Raw genomic sequence first — 14,754 nt, 5'->3', positions numbered from 1 at the left:
TCATACAGCATTTTCAACTGACTGAAGTTGTATCTGTCTCAGATTCTGCACACTGAAAGGAAGACTCCTCATCTGGGAACCCACTCTGATATTTTCACAATTTACACTATCTTTTCTATTTGCGAGACTGTTATCTATGTATCTCTTTTAGTATTACCTTCTCTATCCAGCCAATTAATTGATTTGCACTTGGACAGCAAGCAATTTTCTGTAGATGATCTGTGCCCAGGACAGGCCATTTCCATTTTAAGGAACAGAAAATCCTTTCCATGAATGCCTGTGTGTTTGGTGTCACTACATTTGGTGGAAAGGTACAATATTTCAAAAAGCAAGCAAAAAATGCAGATGCATAAAATACACCCAGGTATCGTTAGTCATATTTATGTGTTCAGGATCTGTAATTTTCTCCCACTTTCAACAATAAAATTATTGCTTCTCTGTTCAGCATTATAGAAATCACATGCCTTACTTCGTGCGTGGCTGTGGCTTGATATCTGTCAGGAAAAAAACCACAGATCTCTTACTCTGGCATTTAGTAGGAACATTCAGCGTGAGGATGTTGGAAAGGGTGCTCTGATATTAATACAAAGCCATTTGTCACATCACACATCTAGCTAATTTTCTAGTGGATTGACAGTTGAGCCCATTGTCTGGAATAATTTAATGTACTGTAGCTTAAACTTACTGTACTCTATGAATCATATACACAGATATTTATTATGGAAAATCTGTGCTCATGCAGCATTGAGGTTACACAAATACAGCTGTGGGTCTGAACCTTCAGCTGGTGTAAATTGGCCTCATTGGAACGACACCAGTATATCCTGGCTGTAGACCGTGCCGAACACATGTGAAAGGGAAAGATCTGGCAGAAGTATCGCCTTGTCCATCATTGTCTGTAAACAAGAGACAAACACAAAACCAAACACAACTTTGTATTTAGGCTCTGGCTTAGCAAAGCATTTAAATGTACACTGAGTTCTATTTCAAACTTACAAGTACTTTGATTTAATTAAGGCTGTATTTATAGAGCGGTGTACAGTGGTGATAGGAATTACAGCCAATTGGGATATTTTTCTGTTGAAGCAGTTTTCATCAAATTTTATGATTCATGACAAAAATGAAATGTGCTATCAAAATTTTCTTTAAGTCCAAAATTTATCCTGGGGCCAGTATACTTCTGTTGAGAACAGCCTTTTTCCTAATGACCCTTCATGTAGCTAACCCAGTGTCAGGCCCTGATGGGTGCTCATGGCCCTGACCAGCTTTACCTGCAGCTTCCCCATCCCTGCCCATGGGCCCGGAGCCCCACTGCAGCTCAGCCTCCAGCCTTGCTACAGTGCTGCCCTAGCTATGGGCTCTGATGAGCTGGACACTGATCCATTGACTGATTTTTATGCATTACCTGGGACCTGCCCTGTGATCATGGGGTTATGTCTGAGCCTAGTTATATGCACTGGACCTGATGCTGACCAGCTGATTGACTTCATAGCACAATCTTGGACATGCCTTATCAGCCACAACTTGCTGATAGTCTCTTGATTAAGCCTGTTTGCTGTCAGACCTCACGGGCTGTGGTACATACTCTGACTAATAAGGCCCCTGTCTTGCCTGTTGGGCCTTTGTTTCTGGCTCTTTATCCCATAGTGAGCAGCCAGCCTGAACAGCCAGCTCCAGCCCTCTATTATGGTGGACTTAGCTCACAAGCTTGAGTGGAGGGATTTTTCCGTATTCCAGGTAAATGAGTCTTCAGACTCCTGGCTCTTTTCATGTGTTGCTTTGTGGAGATGTTGCTCTTCTGTTGGCCTTTTCCAGATGCACAGGTGACCTAGATATGACTGGTTCCAACTAAACTGTAGTTATGAATCTCATCTGGAGGTATGAGGGGCCTTTCTTGATTGATTGCCTTTTATAAATGTAGCTCACATGCAAGTCTTTCCAGGATCAGGCCCTTGCATATCAGTTAATACCATGTATGTACTACAAGTCTGTTGCATAGTGTTCTTTTTGGGTTTGTTTGGGTTTTTTTTTTTGTTTTTGGGTTTTTTTTTCCAAATACTGGTGAATTCAACTGCAAGAGATTTAAGGAACATGGCTTAATTTGTCTTTGAGTTGTTTTGAATAGTTGCGTTCAATGAGATAGGAATAGACCTTGCATCTGGAAATTCAGTAAACGTCAAGAGAGGGACTCTGACAGGTACTGTTCTGAGTGTATTACAGTAGAATCATAGAATAGTTAGGGTTGGAAAGAACCTTAATACCATCTCATTCCAAACATATGCCATGGGTAGGGACACCACGCACTAAACCATGTCACCCAAGTCTCCATTCAACCTGCCGTTGACCACTCCCAGGGATGTAACATTCACAACTTCTTTGGGGAACCCATTCCAGTGCCTTGCTATCCTCACAGGAAAGAACTTCCCCCTTATATCCAATCTAAACTTCCCCTGTTTCAGTTTGAACCCATTACCCCCTGTCCTATCACTACAGTCCCTAATGAATAGTCCCTCACCACCATCCCTATATCCCCCCTTCAGATACTGGAAGGCTACTACGAGGTCTCCACGCAGCCTTCTCTTCTCCAGGCTGAACAGCCCCAACTTTCTCAGCCTGTCTTCATATGGGAGGTGCTCTAGTCCCCTGATCATCCTCGTGGCCCTCCTCTGGACTTGTTCCAACAGTTCCATGTTCTTTTTATGTTGAGGACATCAGAACTGAACACAATACTCCAGGTGAGGTCTCACGAGAGCAGAGCAGAGGGGCAGGATCACCTCCTTCGACCTGCTGGTCATGCTCCTTTTGATGCAGCCCAGGATACTGTTGGCTTTCTGGGCTGCAAGCACACACTGAATCTGGCTCATGTTCATTTTCTCATCAACCAATGCCCCCAAGTCCTTCTCTGCAGAGCTGCTCTGAATCTTTTCTCTGCCCAACCTGTAGCTGTGCCTGGGATTGCTCTGACCTGGGTGTAGGACCTTGCACTTGTCATGGTTAAACTTCATGAGGTTGGCATCAGCCCACCTCACAAGCGTGTCAAGGTCCCTCTGGATGACATTCCTTCCCTCCAGCGTATCAACCAAACCACACAGCTTGGTGTCATCAGCAAACTTGCTGAGGGCGCACTCAATCCCACTGTCCACGTCACTGACAAATATGCTGAACAGGACCGGTCCCAGCACCAATCCTGAGGGACATCACTTGTTACTGGTCTCCAGCCAGCCATTGAGCCATTGACCACAACTCTTTGCATGTGGCCATCCAGCCAGTTCTTTATCCACCGAGTGGTCCATCTAAGAAATTGATATCTCTGTAGTTCAGGGAGATAATTAACCCTCCCTGACCACACTGGAAAGGTTTAAATACCTGGGAAGAAAACTTTTTTCAACTTAAGGGATAATGTTGACCTAAAAGCAAATGTGTATAAACTGGCTATGAATCTGATTTAGGTCAGAGAGTATATGAAGTTTTCCTTAACAAGAGTAGAAAGTTTCTGGAACTACTTCTCATAGGAAGAGCCGAATTGTGGCACTTGTTTTCAGATGGAGCTTCGTCCCTTTATGAAAGGAAATTTTATACTGTGGTTAGCTGCCAAAAGCAGTGATTGGACTTGACCTCAATGTCTCTTTGGGACTGTTTTCTTGATATGTATCCTATGTTGTTCTTCAAGACTGTGTGGTTATAATGGTTATCATTCTGACCTTACCCATATGAGTTTCATATTTATGGCTCAGAATTTACAGAAAAGATGATTTATTACAAGCAGGTTCATAATTAATTTCAGTCCTAATACAGTATTAGCTAGATTTGTGATTTATTATTTTTAGCATGTATAAACAATTTCATTAATGAATATATTCAGTTCACTAGCTGCCAAACCCATGAAGGCTGAAATCTTCTCATCAGTATTGCTTGGTATAGGATGTACTGCCAGCTGTGTGATGGGAACATCATCCTATGCTGCTCTCCACCACTGTTTCAGAATCCAGTGCTAATGCTCCTCAGTGAGGAGCTGGACAGCAGAGGTTATTTGAAATGATGTTATAAATATCATTTTATCTGAGTTGGGGCTAGGCTGCACACAGCCTGCATACATGCTGTTCTATATCCATGTGTTTCTCCTCCATTGTCAAACAGCTGTTCTCTCCCTGTACTCACTAGCCTGCCAGATGTTACAAATCCAGGGAAAGTGTGGACTCACATTTTTCCTCCTTAGGACTTACTCATGACCAGCTTGAGACCTGCTGTATGGTCTGACATTTAACCTGGATTTTCTAGTAACTCATCATCTATGCTGACAATGCAAGCGATTAAGAACTCATTGTTGCCAGCACAGCTGGTACTTGGGATATGATCTGATGCCCTAACTCTCAAGTAATGTGGCCTCAAGACAACATGTGTAATAATTACTGGCACATGCATGATCATTGATGTTGTTAAGGTAGATGCTTTAGCGAAGTGTTGGGCAGAGACTCTTTAGATTGTTCTCAGTTCTTCTGACTCTTTCATAAGAGACTAATTTTCTTAATTAAATGTAGTACTTAACATTTTTCAGTATATGTATCCACTGTCTTTTATGTTTTGTTGGAAAGGGGGACTACAAGAGATAATAGCATTAAAAATTCATCTTCTATTTTAAGTATGTTTAACCCCTTTCCCCACCTACTCAGCCACTGGAAAACTCTTAAACTACCTAATTGGTCTCCAGTTTATCTACAGCAATGTGGAGAAATGCAGTCTGGGACACACTGAGGACAGTCAGTTCATGTGTTTAAGTACTGTAATATCCAATCTTAGTTATTCTGCGCTCCAGTTTAGTGTGAATTCGTGATTGCAGGAATGATTAGACTTAAGAGAATTAACTCACTGGCATTCAGCATGACTCCAGCAAAGAAATAAGTCAAAGGAACAATTAAAGGTCCATTAATTTTATGAGAATCACTAGGCTGGGTCTGGTAGGGCAGTCTTTTTCATGAATGGTATGACATCAATTCATACAGTGCTATATAGCAATGTTAGAATCACACGGAAAATCTCAGCTGAGACACTGTGTATCTGTTTTAAGCTGATCTCATAGTGCACATTCTCCAGAGTCTGATATTTACTGTATTAAAAACTCATTCCCTTTGATAAGTTAGTTTCCGTGTCAGTTATGTTGAACATTTTTTCCAGGAGCCCAAGTTAGTTCCTTGAAACGGGGGAGGCTCTCACAGGATTGAGTAAAACAGCAATTGTTGTTGGGTTATTGCCATGCTCACATCCTTAATGGTGTGCTCTAATTAAGCCAACTGGGCAGCACACTCACTTCAGGAACACAGGAAACATCAGCATTTCTCATGTGGAAAACAAACTTGAAAGCTTTCAGGAAATATTACTAGTAATATGGGTCAGGCCAGACAATGTTCACGGACCTTCTTATTGAAACCTCTGGCTACACAGTGCAGACTCACAGCCTCATCCACCAGCTGGTATTTTCAGAGCCTCAACTTCCAGTCACATTATGAGAAAACTGTGTCAGTCCACTTTAGACTTTGTGGTCAAAGCAAAAGGTTTGAAAACACAATCCATTAGATCTCAAAAGCAAGTAAGAACTTGCTTGTATGTATTTATTTAAATCCTGTGACTGTTGAGCAAGTCTCATGATCTGTGGGACTGTGAGATACTGTTTTCATGCATCCTTGATTAGGAGGGTGAAAATACAAGGTTTTCCATGATTCCAGACCTGTGCAGTAGAGAAAACCCAATACTCTCTTCTGGGTGCATGGGGAAAATGTCTACAGTTAAGTAAGCAGTAAACAGAAACGCTTGAGCAGTCTCTGAAGGAACCAGCTGTGGAAATGAGCCATGTAGACAAATCCAAGAGTACTGTGTTGTTTTGAGGGTCGGTTACTATTCCACACAGCACTGGACTGTGCCGTGCAGCAGTACCAGTTCATCTGGAACTTATTTGAGTATGCCCCATCCCTGGCAGTGTTCAAGACCAGGTTGGATTTCAGCCTCATCTAGTTTGAAAGTGTCCCTGCCTGTGGCAGGAGTGCTGGAACTAGGTGATCTCTCAGGACCTTTTCAGTTTGGAAATCATTCTGTGATCTCAGATACAGTAGTGCATTGCATAAAATAGATGTGTTTGCAGTCTTGCTGAGCTCTGGTCACTGTGTGAAATGAGCGATTATATAAACACTTATTATTCATTAAGATTAGAGCAATGAAAGTTTTTATAGAGCAAAGTGCATGATTAACCCTACTTCAGACCATACTGAGTCTGCATCTTTTGATGCACTCATTCCTAGGCATCTTGCTTTATTTTCTCCCTGCTCCAAACCGCACGAAACTCAAACCTCTTCATTCTCTGGGCATTCAAGTGAGACTTGAGAGCATCAGGGAGAGACTTCAGACCATAATGATAATTTGCTACTGGTATAGGCCAGCTGAAACTAACATATTTTTTAATGAAGAGTTATCATAGAGAGATTTAAAGACTAAACTGAAAATGGATCTCTTCTAAAATCTGCTATTGTCTATTAATGGAAGTTTTAAAAACATATTGTCTTGGAAGGTAGTACAGATCTCATCATTGAGGCCTGTTCAGTATTCCTCAAAATTCTTGAAGGTCATTCCTTCAACTGCTATTGTGTATTTCAATTTATTAAAGAAGACAAAAAAGCTAATAATCTCTTAAATGTCATTTTTTCTTTCTTTCTTTGGTAGTTTATTATTATATTTTAAAATGCAGAAGCATGGTTTAACTTAACCTAGGTTCTCATACAATCGTATATGTATAGATTAGATGGAGGAAATGTTCCCTATCCACAGAATAATAGATTACTTCTTTAAATTACTTGTCTTAAAAAGATCCTGATTTGGCTTTGCTGAGCATAAAATATTAGATTTACTGTTTATTTTTTGTGGATTGTTGCCAGTTTTCTTCTCTCTGCATGTCTTTACATTGTTTAAAACATTAAGAAATGTTCACAACATGTATCTACTTACAAGAAATCTGTGTTGGCTTCTCAGCAGAGATGTAAAAGCTTGTTGTTGGGACATGAACTTTGCTGTTATGGAATTTTTCTTTCCTTATTGGCTTTATACCCTTTTTTTGTTTTTAAGCCCACAGCTGTAGCAAATTATTTTGTGCTAATGCTGCTTATTAAATCTTAATAAAGTGAGAAAAGGAAGTCCAGTGAGAAAGCTTTAGGTGTCTCTTCAGGTTATAGTATGTTGTTTCATTCTGCTTAATTGTCAGTAATATTTGAAACTTCTCATCCTTGCAAAATCTTTTTATTTGTACTTTTGAAAGAAATGGTGATAGGCCTGATCTTGGTCACCTCTATGAGTACAAATAGGAAGTAACTGTGTCAATGATATTACTTTGGACTTGCATCATTGTAACGTGAACCAAATTTGGCCTTTAAGACTATTCATCAGCACAAAATACACAAGCTACTGTAGGCTCTGTAGTTGTAAGTGTATTTTCATAAATAAAAGATTAAGAAGTCAGATGTGACAAGTTTTCCTGGGACTATGTCAGTGTAGTGTGTATGGTGACACTGGAGCACTTGCAGTGTTTATTTGCTTTTCAATGAATGGGATACTCGGTGCTATTTCTGCAAATCCCCTGCACAAAGCAGTGCATTCCCATGCTGTATTGAGTGCTTAGCATGAAATGCTGAGTTTATCGAAGGATTCCTGGGTGACCTACACAGGGCCTTTACTCTAAGAGCACTGTCTCTACCAGGAGCAGATAACTGACCCTGAGAAACTAAAGCAACATACAGTGCCTGAGCAGTGAATTCTGAGGATTCTTCAACTGTCATTAAGTCAAAAATTATCATTCATTGCTAAACAACAAAACAGCTCTTGATTGGAGAACATGTAAATAAATGTTATAACAAAGATCTTTACTGCTCCTTTGACTGTAAGGTAGTTGGTTAGAAGCTGCATTTTCACCCTTTCTCTAACACCAGGAGCTGACCTGACCTGACCTCCACTGCCCCTACAGTTAAGTTTTTTGTTTGTTTGGTTTGTTTTTTTTTTTCTTATAATGAATAAAGTTGGGTTTGTTTTTTTTTATCCTGGAAGAGTCCTTATTAATGTACCCAGCTTGCTGGGATGGAGATGAGGGAACATGGTTTGAAGGGACTTAGTAACAGAAATGACAGTGGAAAAGAAGAAACTGGAGAATGCAATACCCACAGAGCTGCAGGCAAGAGTAAAGAATGAAAGTTTCTTGCTTTGAATGTATTTAGTCTCTAACACAACATGGAACAAGCCAAAACATTAACACACTATCTTCTAACTGAGTTGTGACTGGTTATAATAAATGAATGTGCTGCAGATTGAAATATCACATTAATGTGCTGCAAAATAAAGAATGAGTTTAATCAACTTTATTGAATGTATTTCTATATCTGAAGCACTGTACTCCACCTTTTGCTTGGAAATACATATGGAAGTGGAAGAAGTTGTAATGTGTACTCTTTATGGATATTAATTTTTTTTTTTCTCCATCCCCAAAATAAGTGGAAGATAGACTGGGTTCTGGCTTTGGAATTAGAAGTATCTAGGAAATATAAGTGTAGGAAGTCAACTGGCTACTTGAATGAAACATTTGGAAACTTAACATATAAATGAAAAAGAAAGGAAGGTGAGAAAATAGCATCAGTAATATTTACAGAAGTTTGGGTCCATTTCTGGAAAAGGGCACATTATGAACTGCTAGGTTTTCAGTCAGTGAAGCAGCCCTTGATTTTTAAGTCCCTTTGCTGCTATCTTTCTATGTCTGAAATTCCCATTACTTATAGGAAAAGACTATGGGATAAGCTTACTGAGGAGCATGCTTTATGAATTATGTTTCCTGACCTATCATTCTGTTAATAATGAAATATGGTGATAACTTAAATGCTTCCTTTGCTCAACATCTTATTTTTATGAGGAAGGCTTTTTTTTGTTCATGTTGCATATACATCTGCCTTGAAACTCTGAGTTTTTACATTTTGCACTGTCTCTTTTTTATTTTCATCCCTAACACTTTTCCTCTGTCCTGTACAAATACTTCTAGATGTTTGACTGGATCAGCCACAACAAAGAATTGTTCCTGCAGAGTCACACGGAGATTGGTGTGAGCTACCAACATGCCCTTGACCTACAGACGCAGCACAATCACTTTGCCATGAATTCCATGGTAAGTTGAGGGCACAATGTGAACAGTGGGTCTGTGCGCATGAGTGAGGAAAGGGCTGGCACGTGCAGCCACCTCCAATTCAGAGATCACTATGGCCCTGTGAGAGGTGTAGTGAGAAGAGTCTGGCTGGGCTGTGAAAGCAGCCCTCTTTCTGGAAAAGTGTTGCTCTGTCCACCCAGACACTGATATATGAATATTTCCTTGACTTAACAGTAGTGCAGTCCTGTGGAGCTTGTTTACACTTTGGAGAGCAAATACAGTATTTATAAAAGTTTTTGATATTTCTTTGACTGGGAATTAATGAGAGCTGTAGGTGGTAACTTAATAATTCCTGCTTCTCCCCCCCACACCCTGCTAAGGTACTTGTCAAAATCTTGACAAAGACAGTTCTCAAGTTGTCAATTGTGGCCACAATGGGATTTTGGCTTTTTGAGCAGTGAATTGGTCAGTCTTTCTGAATGCAAATCATTTACCTTAGTGTTTTTAAAGAGGAAAAAAAAAAGCGTAATTATAATTTATAAGTCCTTTGTTCACTTTCTTATTCTTTCCAGGTATAAGGTGTTTGTTCTGGAAACTGCTCTGCTTTCACCACAGCAATGAGGACAGAATGTATTGATGTTTTAATTATTTCACTGGTTTAGAAAGATGTGTGCATACCCCTGCTAACTGCACAGTATAGAGATGACCCCTCTCTGAATGATCTCTGTCAACTACACAAAAGCTTCCCCTGAGTAAACCAACTCCTACACGTGTACCTTGTCATGCAGTGCATGGTCAGACTAAAGTTGCACTGGGGCTGACACCTCAAAAGTGGTGGTTGATGTTAAAGATGGTGATGTAAATCACTAGACCTTCACCATACTACAACACCAAAGGGCAAGGTACTTGAGAGCAGCACTCTGAAATGTAAAAAAGAAGCCCCGACTACCTGCGGTTGTTAAAGACTACACACTGCTTTCAGAAGTTTACAGGTGTTAACCCTGGTAGTCTGGCCCAATTCCAGACCAAGTAATTAACTTCTCTGACCTAAATTCCACACCCCATTTCCACCTACCTAGTTATTTCTCACTTAAGCACTGTGGTTCACTAGGGTATTGCTTAATAGTAGAAGATGAGAAATGTTTATAATGTCTATTAATGTATCCATTGTGATCATAATTGAGAGGAGCACTGAAGGCTATAGGCACCTGAATCTTTAAGCTTGTCATCACAATTCCATCCAACAAAATACAGCATAGCACTGCCTCCATATAACACTGCTGCTCGGAGGAGCAAATAATTATGTCCTGGAGGTTAGTGCATTAAAGTCATTTGGCTTATGAAAGATGCAAAGTTGGTCATAATTCTTCAGAAAATGCTATTAAAAGAACCAAGCTAAAGGGCCTCCCCTTATCTTTTTTCTGTTGCTGTCTGGTATTATTTTCTTAAAATAACTGGGAGCTAAACTTGGAGAGAGAGAATTGAGAAAATTAAGGAGTGACAGGGAGGGTCTAACTAATGGAAAAATTCTTTTCCTCCATTATTCTTCCCTCTGTCCCCAAGTGAACTTTTTGGAGGGGACTGGAGGAATGCAAGGAAGTGAGACATTTCCAGAAATCTTGGAAGAATTTCTTGCTACAGAGACCTCTTGGTGGCTGCACTGTGGCTTGTAGCTGTGCCACCTCACCGTCTCAGTGGTGTCAAACTCCTCTCTAATAGAGCTGTCCAGCAGAAAGACCTTTTTGGCTGAGGGGAAAGTGCAGCAGATTATAAGCCTCCCTTTTAGTGCTGTCTCCAGTATAACCCACACATACAGAAGCCCATACAGTCAGAATGAATCAATCTGCAAAGATTGGCTCCTCCATCTCTTTAGCACAGAGGATCTATGTGGAAAGGCATTAATGCTGGTACCTTTAGCTTTCAACCTGTAAATACAGTGAGAGATGGTACTCAGTCCTGCTCTAATTGATTGGACTAAAAGATATGACTCTGTGTAAGAAACCTACAATGTAAGAAATATGCCAATAACAATATATATGTTCTCAGATAATCCTCATTATAGGAATACAACTCAAAGAGAGTAGTACATCTGCATGTTATTTTTCGTATCCTACTTTTCTTTAGGCTTTAGTTGAATTTTAGACCTAGAATCCCCTCTGATGATGGGGTGATGTCCTCTTGTTTTGGATCAACATTGATTCATGCAACAAGCAGGCAAAGTTGATTCAGCTTGGATTTCTATTTTAAACAATTCTTGTGATATGCTCTCTCAGTAGGAGCTTTTTAAAAAAAAATCTTCAACAGATTTCGGTTGTCAAAGGTTGTGTAAGGAGCTGTGGTATTGCTGTCAGCAGCAGGGCAAAGTCAGGCTGAAAAAGACTGGCTTTTGGGGGTTGTTTTGTTTTGTTAATACGTTAAAATCAATATTGAGAGAAGATACAAAGAAGGGCAATGTAGCTGAGGATGGCTGCATGTTTTACAGAGAAAACCCTTACAAACTTAAGTGGAAACTGTGTCAGAACTTGCATCTCTAAGGTGTTTTGCTTTGATTGTTTCTGGTTTGTTTTTTTTTTATTTTTTACCTTTAAGCCAGGCATAACTAATAATAGTTAAAATATTTCCTTCAGTTCCTCTAGAAAATACACTCTCCAAATGTTTGTTGGGTCATGCCTTTTGCACATGCCCTTCCTATACTTCTCTATAGTCATGCTGTGACCAAAGCTGCTTCTTCGGAAAACAATTTATTACTCTGTTTTTTACAATAATAATTATTTTTTTGAAATGAACAGTGTGGGATGTGGAGAAGTTGTGTATTTGAGGTAGTAAACTGTAGTGGGGTATTTTTCTTTCAAATAAAGACCATAGGGTTTTGGAGATTTTTTTTTCTGTGACTCAAGGCAGTGCCTGTTTTCACTTCAGTTTCAAAATAAATTATGTTAGTCTTTATCACAGCTGTACAGTGTTTATACTGAAACAATAATACTTTGCACAAAGACAAATCTTCAGCTCCAATGCTTCAAGTAATCTCAATCTAGTAAATTCACTAGAGGAAAAAAACCCTGTTTCAATATGACACAAAGCATACTGGTTGTAGTTCTGCACTTGGATACTTGGTGTAAGTGTCATTTGGTCTGACTGAAATTATTTGTATTTTCCTTCTTGGACTTTTTTATGCCTGGATCCATTAACCTCCTTAAAGAATGACTTATTACTTTCTGTGGGATGTGTGTAAAAATGGCAGTGTTCAATGGTGGCATTCTTATCCTGTTGTCTCAGAGTTAGCTATCTGACTCTAGATGGAGGTGCATGTTGTCCTAAGAAAGTCATAATAAATTTCAAACACATTACAATTATCATGTAAAGGCTAATGATGTCTATTGAAAAGTCCCAACATTTATCTTGTATGAACAGTATTTTTCTGAATGTAGGCTGAGTTAAAATGCCATCCAATATTATTCTGCAACAGGCTACATATAATTGGTCTTCTTATAAAAACTTAAAGGTCTTAAAGATATCTCATGAGTTTATTTTGTCACTTAAAACCTTCTGCTTTGGATTTATGCATTAGGTTAATTTCACAGATGGTTTCTAAACTCACAGTAACAGAGTGCAAGCTGGTTATTTTTTATTTTATTTCAAAGAACAACTCTTCAACAATCAAATTTCACCTTCAATTAATCTGCAAATCCCTTCCTTTGCAGCCCACCGTCACTGCTTACCATCACAGTCTCTCAACTAGTTCTTTAGGAAATGAGATGAACACAGCCAAATTCCTTGTAGATTTAATGCTTCTCACTGCTTGTTTTTCTTTTGTGAGTGTAAGGTATTCTTTTTATGCATATATCAGAAGAAAGTATTGTTCCAGCTACAGCTGGAGAGTTTAATTAAGATGGAAGGTCTCGCAGCATGCCCTCTAGATGATCAGGACTGAATCAGTGTATTTTCCTGCGGGAAATCGTTCCGCAATCGAAACTCCTCAACTGTCAATGCGTATTGCTGAGACTGAGGACTGTTATCCTACCAAGTGTTAAGGACCTTGACAGTGATTGCTTATAATAGAAGGAACACCTGTGTTATAGACATTGATGATCAGAATCAAGGCCTTGTTTAGGTGACAGAGGCAGACAAAGAGGGGTATGTGCACTTGCAAGGCATTACACGTCTTTCCTAAACTGTAGAAGAAACTCTTGTGTGTCATGACGCTGATGTACATGTTGGGAAATTTTTCCTTTTTTCCTAGTCAAATGATTTTTAGGAGGCAAAAATCCTGGGTTATGACTCAAGTTTCAAAGTTGAAATAAAGTCAGTTAAAATATTACCTCTAATATGGAAAGTAATTTTGGAAAGTGCTAACACATGTAAATGAAAGATTTATCAATGATAAAGAATATATATTAGCCAAAAATTGGTTGTATCCTATTGTCATGACAACAGAATGACAACTGAAATGCTTTTAAGTTTACTTCTAGACATTAATATATTGTTTTCTCATTGTTTGACCTATTGTAGTCCTATACAGCCACAGATCAGTCCTTTTTGGGGATGTCTCTCAGTTTCGAGAAAAAAGGATGAGGCTTATATAGTTATAGTTAAAGTGAGACTTTCTATGAACCTGCTTGTCTTTTCCATGTGACTCAGTGTAAAAAAGGGAGTCTCCACCTTCTTTGTAGCCACCCTTTAAATACTGGAATATGGTGATAATGTGTCCCCTGAGATGCCTTTTCTCAAAGCTGAACAATCCCAGGTCTCTCAGCCTTTCCTCATACCGTAGGCTTCCCAGTCCTTTGATCATCTTTGTGTCCCTTCTCTGGAGCCCTTCCAGCCTGTCTACATCTTTTGGGTATAGCAGGAACCAAAACTGAACACAGTATTTGAGGTGTGGCCTGACAAGCACTGAGTGGGATAATGACTTCATTATTTCTGCTGGTGATGCCCTTGTTGATGCAACCTAGAGACACTGGACAGTCTTATGTGTGGAAGCTCCACTTCAGTGTCTCTGCTTCATTGAGGTAGGACTGATAAAGCAGAGGTACAGAGTGCATGTATTGGAAGTAGGAAGTATGTCCACTGCACTCCCTGATGGAGTTATACAGAAGAGCGCATTACATGTGATACTGCACTTGAATCCATTTTTAACTCAGAAGGCAACAGGGGAAGCTCAGAAATCTCTGTTTTCTGAGCCAGTTCCACTTGATGCTGTAAGAATGGATGCGTGAACAGGTAACTCCCAAGCTGATCCTTGCTTTCTGCTGGAAAAGCTATGGAGTTAGTGGGTTGGTACTCTTCCCTGAGAAATTGTCATCTACAAAGGTGAAATTTCATCCATAAAAATTCTCATCTCTGTATAAGAATATAACAGACAGAACAACATATAAATTTCCTTAGCTTAAAAAACAGAACATCTGCTGCATTTCAACTATTCTTACTTTTACCTTTCTACTAGTTAACATGTCTGTACACTGTAGCTGTAGGGAACTAAGTTGGTTTTCTCCATGCTCATTGTGTTGCAATGGCTGAGATAATTCTGCAGGAGGAAAAAAAATAGATAAATAAAAGCAAGATGAACGCAACAAATTTTTGTGTGAAATTAAAAC

At 39.4% G+C, this 14,754-nt stretch overlaps 1 protein-coding gene across 1 annotated transcript in view; it reads left to right on the top strand.

The window, feature by feature from the left end:
• The window catches only part of KALRN (kalirin RhoGEF kinase), a 513,548-nt gene that overhangs the window by 224,596 nt on the left and 274,198 nt on the right, over positions 1 to 14,754 (top strand). Inside the window, exon 6 of the mRNA XM_031053208.2 lies at positions 9,059 to 9,181. Within this exon, the coding sequence (XP_030909068.2) occupies positions 9,059 to 9,181 (123 nt within the window). The remainder of the gene's footprint in view (positions 1 to 9,058; positions 9,182 to 14,754) is intronic.

The sequence above is a fragment of the Melopsittacus undulatus genome, chromosome 4 (assembly GCF_012275295.1).
Source record: "Melopsittacus undulatus isolate bMelUnd1 chromosome 4, bMelUnd1.mat.Z, whole genome shotgun sequence".
Lineage (NCBI taxonomy): Eukaryota > Metazoa > Chordata > Aves > Psittaciformes > Psittaculidae > Melopsittacus > Melopsittacus undulatus.
The sequence above is the reverse complement of the archived record's forward strand: the minus strand, read 5'-3'. Positions and strand labels throughout refer to the sequence as shown.